The sequence below is a fragment of the Nilaparvata lugens genome, chromosome 6 (genome assembly GCF_014356525.2).
Source record: "Nilaparvata lugens isolate BPH chromosome 6, ASM1435652v1, whole genome shotgun sequence".
Lineage (NCBI taxonomy): Eukaryota > Metazoa > Arthropoda > Insecta > Hemiptera > Delphacidae > Nilaparvata > Nilaparvata lugens.
In genome coordinates, this window is record NC_052509.1 from 14,086,176 (window position 1) to 14,097,635 (window position 11,460).

Consider the following 11,460-nt stretch of genomic DNA (forward strand, 5'->3'; position numbering starts at 1 on the left):
GCAGAATTTGGGCGTATCTTTTTGGAAATTTTTCCAGTGCGCCTCTAAAGGGCCAACTGAACATACCTACCAAATTTGAACGTTTTTGGTCCGGTAGATTTTTAGTTCTGCGAGTGAGTGAGTGAGTGAGTGAGTGAGTGCCATTTCGCTTTAGATAGAAGATAACAGAACCTGGTTTCGTGGCTTTACCATTTTCTTTCACCATTTTCTCTTGTTTAGACAGTAAGTTGTAAACAAGACAGCTGAAGATGACAGGCGAAACTAGGTTCTGTTATAAAAATATAATAATAAAAAGTGGTTCACAATATTTCTTGTTGTGTTTTTCATTACACTGCTTTACTAGAAAACGGACATTACCCTCTGAATAGTCCAAATTATGAACTTGATCAAGCCAACATAATAAGAAACAACTAAGAAAGTACCACACTTGTCTTCAGAGCTGATTCCCAGATGCCAGTTTGTGTTTCTTTCAATTCATTACTATCAGACTGGCCTATTGGATTAATAGGCCTACCTAAATTTAGCAAATAAAGATTGAATAAATGGCTTGTTCTTACCGAAAGGATTGTAAACCGGCTGGTTGTTTCGATTTCTGGGATAGATAATTGAGGTGATAAGTCGTCGTCCAAACTTCTTCTCATAGAGTGCGCTGACTGCTAAAGATGCCACAAAAGAACAATCAGAAACAACCTGAAACAAAGAAATAGAAAATAATTTAAGGAAAGAAAGACATTTGTTTTTAGGAGAAAAGGTCTGAAAGCAAACAATTTTGAGGACTGAGAAACCGGACCTAAATTAGCTGAAGATCTTTGGCTTTATGCTTCTTCTAATGCTGTAGAATGTGATAAGGGAAATAGTTTTCAATAACTGTATGAAGAATTGCAATTTCTTGTAGAAAAGTGTATAGGCCAGCAAATGTTGTGACTTACATGAATGAAGAAATCTAAAACTCATTGAATTATTAGCTATATTTCCATTTATTGTGAATTAGTGTATAGGCCAGCAAATAGTGTAACCTACATAATTAAAGAAATTTAATCTAATCACTTGACGCACTAGAAACACTTACAACAAAATAAAGGCAAGATAATTGCGGAGGACGAGAAAATGAAGATGATAAAGGGTCAGTAGAAGTGAAAGGGAGAGAAATGATTAGGGTTCCTTCTTGTTCTTTTTCTCCCTCTCCTTCTCTTATTTTCATTCCTGGATTTATTTCCCTCATAATATACACACGTCAAGGTATCATCACACTTAGTTACGCTATGCTTAAATACGTCTTTGAAAGACGTAGCTATCCTATCTTCCAATATTGAAAGCTACGCTACGCTGATGTGAACATTGAACAAGACAGATTCGTAGCTTGGATTTAACATTGGGAGAAATGACGTATTTCAACGTAGTGTAGCTAAGTGTGAAGAGACCCTTATCATATAGCATTTCCATTATTACCATCATTATAATAAATGTGTTTTGGCTAGCTTTTGCAACGTTATGTAGGATTTGTATTTTCTGGATTTTCAGATGATTATTTGATTTGATAATGATGATCTTACAGTTTGTTTGATAGCGAAGAAGTCGACAAGTTGGCCGACGACCATCTTCGGATCGGAGCAGAACTCGTCAGGCCGAGCCCAGCGCGCGAAGTCCTTCTGCTGCTTGGGCGACAGCTGCAATGCGCCATCGCGGTCACTGAACGGAATCGCATACTGGAATCTGACAACACACCACAAACAAATTCAAATACACACAATTCAAATAAAAGAAGATGGAACATGGTATTTGCGCTTGCTTAAATGCTCATAAATATATTATTATGATGAAAATATAAATTTAATATAACCTAATTAAATTTTTTGAAAAAGGAATTTGAACTATCTTATGAAAATTTCACTGTTGTATAAAATTCGAGAGAAGAGCAGTTTTGGACTAACTATGTTGCTCTCTCCCAATACAGTTTCAATGATGAGAGATTATTATATAGCCTACTATATAGGCCTATTATAAAAAATAATGAAATTATTATATAGCCTGATTGGAAACTTGAAAGTGGAACGCAGCCTATGTTTTGGAAATGTTGCTATTTTATAAAATTCCATAGCTAAAAGATTTGTAATAGAAATAGTATTCATAAATGAATGACAATTTATTCCTTATTATTTATTATTCAGAAATATATTATGAATATAACAGTAAGAATCAGTGACATGTTGAATGGTAAATTGAATCGGTGATTTATTCCTCCCTTCCCCTCCCTCAACACCCTCCAGGAAATACACAACATATCCTCTTGGAATGATTGGAAAACCAAATAATTAAAATATATTACTAGTAGCCTACTATAGAGGCAGCACATTATTTACATTGGTTTGTTATCCTTGACTTGGACAAAGCAGATAGCTCTATAGAATATGTTTTCCAAATCTGCACTGTTACCAAATCGTTTGTAGACTATGAAATATTACAAACAAAACTTCGAATAGCCTACCTCTCCTTGAGATCGACACTCATGAAAGGCACATATTCGTGTTTGTTGATTCGTGATGTAGCCAGCAGAACTCGTTTCTCTTCCTCGGTGTAGGCGGTGGTACCCGTCACTTTCAGGTGACCGCTGTTACCTCTGTGCAACGTGCGTTGGGTGTCCACACTCTTCTCTGCAACCAACATAAACAAAAAATTGACAATTTAAAATTATTTTATTTTAATTGATTATTGAATAGAAGAGAAAAAACGTTTGTTGAACCAAATACTACCTCAAGCACACCTTCACTTGAAATAATAATAATTAATTTTATATTATTTTTGAAGGAACAGTCATAGTAATATTAAATAAGATACGAGATTTACATGGGAGATCATTGACCGAGCGAAGTGAGGTCTAAGATTCAAGCCGGCGGTTTGGCATTTCTCTTAATGTTTAAATGTTTAAATGTTTATATGTTGCGCATTTACGGCGAAACGCGGTAATCATTTTTCATGAAATTTGACAGGTATGTTCCTTTTTAGATTGCGCGTCGACGTATATACAAGGTTTTTGGAAATTTCGCATTTCAAGGATAATATAAAAGGAAAAAGGAGCCTCCTTCATACGCCAATATTAGAGTAAAAATCAGACTATAGAATTATTCATCATAAATAAGCTGACAAGTGATTACACAGATGTGTGGAGAAGCCAGTCTATTGCTGTATTCCATAAGGTCCATAGTTTCAATCAGGTACTTGTGGATGAGAATACTGCGTGAGGTCTACTGTTCACAGAACTACTAGTATAAATATATGAGAACTTACATTGAAATGAAATAAACCCAAGTACCCTTTTCTTAATTGATTTTAGTAGCCATAAAGACAAAAATGAGAACTTAAATTTATACGATATCATAAGAGATCAGGTTAGAACAGAGTAGGATAGGATGAGATAGAATAGAGAAGTGAATCATGGTATAGGAGAGACAATCTTCAGTTCTTAAACGTTCTTGTAACTCAATTATAGCTCTTTGATGCTTTATCCAAATCATTCACAAACAACTAGTTGAACATTAAATGGATGTTAGCATTTGTAAATACAAAACAAATTTTATAACGAAATAGGCGTTCATATATCACACAGATTTGAGACTCCAAATTATAAATTTCAAGAAGAGATCGAGATAATTTTTGATATTTTTGAACTATATCTTATAAGTTTTTCTCTCCCGGTCAGTGCTTCCTTGTAAAAAAGATAAATAAATAAAATCAAGAAATAATAAAATAATGTCGATGTCAAATTGTCAATACAATATAATTTGTAGATGTAATATAGATAACTCAAATTTAATAATATAATAAGGAAACGAAATCTCAAGTCCTGATTTTCAATGGATTTCTATTCTTGAATGAAGAAGACTAAGAAATTGTCAAAAAACCACAGATTTATTGATACTTAGAAAGGTTTCTAAGTATCAATAAATCAAATCTTCGAAATCTTTCTAAAAAACCACAGATTTATTGATACTTAGAAAGGTTTCTAAGTATCAATAAATCAAATCTTCGAAATCTTTCTAAGTATCAATAAATCTGTGGTTTTTTGACAATTACTTAGTCTTTTTCATCCAATATGAATAATTACCACAATATCAACTTCTCAACTACACAAAAAGTGAAAGATTTCTACTCTGCTGGGCAGAAAAAGAATATACCTCTGTATTTTTGGGAGTGTTCAAAATAATTATGGGAGTATTCAAAATAATTATGGGAGTATTGGCAAAATAAAAATGTGTGAATACTCCTGTAAGAACCAATTGTATTGGTTTTCTGCCTAGCTGAGCAGAAACTGGTTAGGAAACAGGACTCAAGTGATTAAAATGATGATAGAAAGAATGAAAATCGTGCTATTGATATTGACAATTGTAATCAAGCTCTATCACATGATTCACTAACAAGAGATTAATTATTATTGTGAGATGAGAAAAATGTGATCGAAGAAAAATCGCTGAAGATAGTAAACAGTCTGTGGAAACTTTCCATCTAGTATTATTTGATTAAATAATAAGAAATTTCACGATTTAATTGATTTCTAACCTTGATTGACGTTGCTCAAAGTGGGTTTTTGCTGAGGCTTGAACGGTCTGAGGTTGGCAGTCGGAGAGTCGTCCTCAGTGGACACAGCAGCTGTTTCACTCTTCTCGCTGATTTTCGGCAGACCTTTTAGCTGCTCGGCCCGGTCTAGAGCCTGACTAGCCAACGCATTCAATTTGTTCTGAATTTCCACGTCCGATATTTCTTTTCTCTGCAATAAAAAAAATCGTTTTCCAATACCATCCTATTTTAGTAATCCATTTTTATCGTGAAATTCCGGAATTTGAACGCAAAATCATTCCGCAACAAGTTAGAAATGTAACTTGATATGTTGTTGTGAATGACAACGATTTTAGGATAATAGTTGGATATTACAATACTGTTACTATGTATTGAAGTGTAAAAAATGACTATTGTAGAACTTCTCTCTTTGATTTCTATTGAACAAGAAAGTAACAAGAATATGTTACTTTCGCCTATATGAGCAATTCGCTGTACTATATTTGATTCTCTTCAATAATAATAATAATTTCTGGATGTTTGAAGACACATCCAGAGGAGTTTATTCATAAATTCAGGAACATTAGATATTATTTTCTCATACATTTTCAATATGTCATTTTAGGTATTTTACATTTTCATGTTATTGTTTGATAATATGTTATTTTTTCTCATACATTTTCATGTTATTGTTTGATAATATGTTATTGTTTAATGCTTATTATTGGTTGAAATTGTTTTTGTTTTTCAATTGTATTGTATCATTGTCATATCTATCATTGTATATTTAAGTACTGGGTCCGGCAGTCAAACCTGACGGTTTTTGATATTGGATAAATTAAAAAGCTGTTGAGATATATTTATATATTTTTTTTTATTGTAAAGAGGAGAATTGGAAATTACATTTAGTATTAAAAAAAATTGAAAAATAGCTTACGGCGCAAAAATTACGTCATTTAAATGTTGACCACCATTTTCTGTACACTGTACGAGTCTCTTGGAAAAGTTCGTCATGACTCTCTCCAACGTTTGCCGCGGGATCTCACGAAGTTCTCGCCGAATATTCTCCTTCAGTTGATCCAAATTTCTTGGCTTGTCAACATACACTCTTCCCTTGAGATACCCCCACAGATAAAAGTCACAAGGGGACAAGTCGGGAGAACGTGCTGGCCATTCAATGTCACCCCTGAGCGAGATCAGCTTGCCTGGGAAAAATCCTCTGAGTTGAGCCATGGAGACCCGCGAGGTATGGGCAGTAGCTCCGTCCTGCTGAAACCATACCCTCCTGAGAGGTATGCGGTGGCGACGTAACTCAGGAATGAGAAAGTCACGGATCATGGCAACATAACGCTCTGAGTTCACTGTCACTGTATGGCCACCCTCTTCAAAAAAATAAGGCCCTATAACTGTTGACCTACACACTGCAGCCCAGACAGTTACTTTTTCACAGTGAAGAGGCCGCTGATGAAGTTCCCGTGGGTTATTTGGGGCCCAATAACGGAAATTTTGTTTATTAACACATCCATTAAGGTGGAAATGAGCTTCGTCTGAAGTCAAAACAATGATTCCAGGGTCTTCCTCAATCTTTCTTAACATGGTTTCAGCAAAATTCAACCTTCTACCAAAATCTCCTGCTTGTAACTCTTGAACAATAGCAATCTTGTAAGGGTGGAAGCTCAAGTCGTCATGAAGAATACGTCTCACAGACCGGTCGGAGATCCGAAGAGCTTGGGCGTGACGAATGGCAGAGCGACGAGGGCTCCGTTCAAAAGCATGTCGAACAGCCTCAACGTTAGCAGGAGTTCTTACCGTTCGAGGTGATCCTCCTCTCCTTCTTGTGGTTCCAAACGCAGTGTTCTGAAAGTTCCGAACCCACAGAAGAATTGTGTTTCGTGACGGGATCGCACCACGAGGGGGAATGTTAAACCGTATACGGAAACTCCTTTGCGTTAGAATCACAGAATCATTATTTCTAAAAAACGTCTCGACTACAAACGCACGATGTTCAGCGGTCCAACGCTCCATTGTTACTGAACTAATGAACTTCCACTCAAGGTGAACAAGATGGCGCCCATCCCCACCCGCCCAGTCACCCCCACCACCACCTATCCCCACTTAAAAACCGTCAGGTTTGACTGCCGGACCCAGTATATGTAAATGTAGAGAACTCGTTCCTCGCACACAGGCTTTGCCCATGTGAGGAACCTTCTTCATGTTTTGTATATGTATATTCTGTATTGTTTGTATTTCCTAAGAAGAAGAATACAGATAATTTCAATTTCAATAATATAATAAAACAATATTCAAAGTTTTCAAAATGATACCTCACTATATAATATAATATATGTCGAGGTTATCATAAAATTAATAAAAAATTTATGCTACAGCAGATTAATACAAAAAAATCTAATAATACATCTATTACCATCCAATCATCACCTAGTACAATGATACTAAACCGAGGTACTATTTTTACGTTATTTAAAAAGAATACGACTTAAATCTAAATCCTTTTTACTATTAATTTCTCACTACTATGTATTCCAATACTGAATAACTAATGTCTAATTTTTCTTTTGAAACTATTGAAATTTTCCTCTCCTTTGATTTCTATATGGTATTCAATTATTATATATTTTTTGAACCACAATAATCATTTCAGAAGAAATAGTTTTTGGGTTGTGGAGGGCAGTTTTTATGAATCGCTTTAGTTTTTGCAAAATAGATTAAATTATTAATTTCCTTTCTAGGCTCTAACTAAAATAATCTACTTAAGATTAGTAAATTTATTGATGTTTTATGAATCTGAAATTTTTTTATGAAACAATAAATTCAATTCAACTTTTGCAGTTAATATTATTTTTTTATCATGGATATGTCTTGCTGGCTATCGCTGGCCTTGATGAGGCACTGGTCACATTGCAGTGTGGATGGCACGACCAACGCGGCCAAGGTTACCAGGATGGGGTAGCTTACTGGGTCACCAACGTGAGGACTAAGCATTATAAGAAAAGCTTCTAAAGCTGGTATACCGTCTCAAGTATTAAATTCAACCATCATTTCATTATAATTATCTTTCGATTGAACTCTTATAAAATACTAAATCATCGAATAATTCTACATTGTTTTTATTTATACGTTGGTGTTGATTTCTAATTGTGTACACTACATTTTTCTACTGCAATTTCAAAATGTAGTGTCCTAGAGGTGTAAAACGTTACTGCTAACGCAAACGCTTTTCGCGCGAAGAATACCAGTTCACTTGGGCGAGAAAATGTACCGGTACTGTAAGTTTTCAGATGATTAAAAGTGTAAATGATGTGAAGTGAGGGACACTTCTGAGCATGAGCTGTTGCACTTTTTTGAAATAAATATTATATTTGATTAAGATGATTAATATACTCACTGTAGCCAAACTAAGTTCGACCGCTTGCAAGTAAAGTTGTAGAGCTAACTCCTTCTGACCAGCCTCGTCAGCATCTAGAGCTTGACTGGACAAAAAGCGACATCTGCGCAGACTCTGCTGATCACGCTGATCCGCCAGCTGAGAATTTTTCGTCATTTCGCACAGTCCTGGAAGTGTGCATAGCGTTTCTTAACAAGTATTTTTGGATTGAATTCTTATTATCAACAATGTACATGAAATACAAATCGTACAACACATTCTCATGCTAAAGTAATAATAGAGGCCTTAATAAAATTTCCATTAGGCTATAATATTCGCTGATATTATTACACTTGTGCATTATTAATCTGTTTTCATATTTCATGCATTATCCATTTCATTCAGAGGAGTGTTTCATTTAAATTTTATTTTCTTTAAATTTTCAATCGGAGGATAAAAAAGGATAACAACGTTTGCTGTGACATATCTTAAGTGCCATGCAAGAACTGACTTTGTTTGGGATTATATAACTAGACCTACTGAGAATTCTGAAGACCGTATTTCAAGGTTGAGTGGTCGAGAAGTCTACAGTTTAATTTATTTACTGTGCCTCATAAAAAATCTGATAACTTTATGGATGATTCGAACTGATAATCTAAATTTGGGAGAGGAATATTAAACAAATTCGCCTGTTTTTGCTCTTCCAATTTTTTTCAAGACTTCTTTATTGTCCCATAAGTTTGCATACATGAACAATTTACAAAATAATTATATTATCCTTTAGAAACAATAAAGCCGAAAGGTATATTACCTGTTTGGGAAACTAAATAAATGAATCATTAATAAATCAAATATCATTTTAAAGATAAGTAATTTTGTAAATAAGCCAACTCACGGAGAATATCGATCTGCCCAGCTCTTTCTCTGTACTGCTGAGCCTTGTTCAACAAATCGGTACGCTTGCCTTCATCGGTTTCGGCAGCGCTAGCCAATTGCAGAAGGCGACTAGCTTCCAAATAGTAATAGGAAGCGGCCTCTTTCTGGCCCACTTGGTCGAAGTTCACCGCTTTATTTGCTGCTTCCAACGCGTCATCCATCTTCAATCTGGAAAATGTCAGTCAATAAAATAAAACAATAAATTGGGAAGATTATTCCCTGACTAGTTTTAACTCACAATAGCTGACAAAGTCGTTTTTAATCAATGAAGATTTTGGTTTCAATCAAAATCAATTCTCAGAGAAAAATCATTTCACGCCGAGACTGACATCTAAAGTAAAATTAATGTGATTGATTTCTAGTATTGTATCATATTGAAAGTTTTTTGTAGAACTAATGACAGCCAATGTAGGTTTAATGTTGAGTACCCATGTTTTGATGCAGTTTGCATGAAAATAAGATTATTGTTCCCATAAGATCGTTTTATTTCATATGCATAATGGAAATTTGTTTGGGTACTCTTTTGATTAAGTGGTCAAAGCCGTTGTACAGTTGAGGATGACTGTTTTCACACTTTCAGGTACGGTACCGATTTCTCGCCGACATTAATTTCTCTCAGTTTGGCCTGTGGTTTGGCTATAGTGAGGTCCACGTTATAATGACAGTATTTGATCAACTTTGGTTTTGCTATTCTTGACTATCATTCGACAAAGACGGTGTTACTATCCTTTTCTAAGTCCTCAACGATGCCAATTATGTTTTTGACAGTGTAGAAATATAATTAATTAATGCAGAGAATCAGCATCGCTATTCTTCTATCTTTATCCACTGCCATTATAACGTGGATCTCACCATAGTTCTCACATCTGATTATCAGCCAATCGAAGGAAATTCTGGATGTCATGTCGACGAAGAATCGGTAGTGTAAAAACTGCTGTTATTTTGGTTTAATATTTGATCCAGACGAATATTTTGAATACATTGATTGAATTCACGTAATTTACTTCAACCGATTTTTTTATGTGATATATATTGTCTATTAAAATAATTATAAGAATTAAAAATTGATTAGATAGACTAATTACTGCAATTACTATAAACCTCTGATTCATATTAAAAACCAAATTACAACAGCTATATTACTCACCTTGTTTAATAGTGAACCTGATAATTTAAATTAAGTTTAGAAAGTGCCTAGTAGCCACCGGTTACAAGTTAAACGTCCGCAAAAGTTTATTAAAATATCCAACAAATAATAAGTTCCAATACTACACTACAAAATAGTTTGATTTAATCTAAAGTTCTAATAATATCACAGGTAAGTTCCCAATAAACAATTTCTAATGTGGTTTTGGTTTATGACCATCGACATAGAAGTTCCTAGTAACTTTTGGCAAAGATAGAACCATGCCTTCCAACTCCTTAGAAAGTGTTATTTGACAACCTAATCTTGAGTTCTCTTTCAAAAATGGTGCCATATCCAACAGGTCTTCCTCGATTTCTTGTGGACTTGGTAGGATGTCAAAATGTTCACCTTCAACATAAACATGACAAGTTGTACAAGCTAGAGATGCTTCACATGCACCTTCCATTTCAATTCCATATCGCTGAGCTAGAAATAGGACATTATCACCGACTTTTCCTCGAATATCAATTTTCTTCCCATCTTTGTCAATGAAAGTAATATTCACAACTTCGTCTTCTGATTTTGGATCTACAGTCCAGGATCTATAATCGGAAGGAAAAATAACTCTAATCAATCAATCCATATTGAAACATTCTTCTTAATCAAAAACCTACCAAAATCATGATAAAGAGGAAAATCTTCATTTTCTTGAATTGTTGAAACGAGCGAATCAAACTTTACAAATATATTTTTTCGTGAATTATTTATGTCAAATGAAAGGAAAGATTCTGTCTACAATTAAGGTCAAGTACAACTTTTTTAGTAATTATTGTGTTTCACATAACTATTGTATTCCACAATAATTACTGTTTCCATTTTTCTGAGTAGGTATGGAAATACATTTGAAAACAAATCAAGAATAAAGTTTCCAGTTTTCGACCGAATTTGACTGATAGTTTGTTTTTGAACCGCATTGGCGAGAGCCGTGAAGAATAAGCTGCAAGTGCTAATAAGCTGGACAAGATCTGCAGCGCTTTTTCGTGTTGCGAATTTTCACAAAGTAGGAGAACATTCCTCTTCTCTGTGGAATTTTGTGGCGAGTTCTGGAACTACACTGTCTACACTAGTTTCGTCTGCCTTGTAAACAACATAAGTCAACTCGAATATTCCCGCAATCCACATTGCGATTATTTCGCTTCCCAATGTGCGTGCCCCAATATTTCGCAACGAAAACTTCGTTTGGAAACCGCAGTCTGAATTCTTGAAAATTCCGCAACGAATTTGTACGCATCGGTGTGCGCATACCTTAGAATCTAGCAAGTAGTGGTGCACCAGTCACATGGTTTCTGGTTACTGCTCACTTTGCCGAAGCCGTACATGCACCGTAACCTCCCATGAACACAATGTTTCAGAAGTTATTGCCGGTAGTGTTTGAAATTTTGATGAAATATGGAAATACTGA

The 11,460-nt window shown here is 34.8% G+C and overlaps 1 protein-coding gene across 1 annotated transcript in view; it reads right to left on the reverse strand.

The window, feature by feature from the left end:
• The window catches only part of LOC111060149 (calpain-7), a 33,028-nt gene extending 22,432 nt beyond the window's left edge, over window positions 1–10,596 (reverse strand). The window contains exons 1-7 of the mRNA XM_039430159.1: window positions 10,020–10,596; window positions 8,832–9,040; window positions 7,958–8,124; window positions 4,555–4,762; window positions 2,486–2,651; window positions 1,554–1,713; window positions 558–690 (exon numbers count right to left, since the gene is read on the reverse strand). Coding sequence (XP_039286093.1) covers window positions 558–690; window positions 1,554–1,713; window positions 2,486–2,651; window positions 4,555–4,762; window positions 7,958–8,124; window positions 8,832–9,033 — 1,036 coding nt within the window. The 5' untranslated portion in view covers window positions 9,034–9,040; window positions 10,020–10,596. The remainder of the gene's footprint in view (window positions 1–557; window positions 691–1,553; window positions 1,714–2,485; window positions 2,652–4,554; window positions 4,763–7,957; window positions 8,125–8,831; window positions 9,041–10,019) is intronic.
• Between the last annotated feature and the right edge of the window lie 864 nt (window positions 10,597–11,460).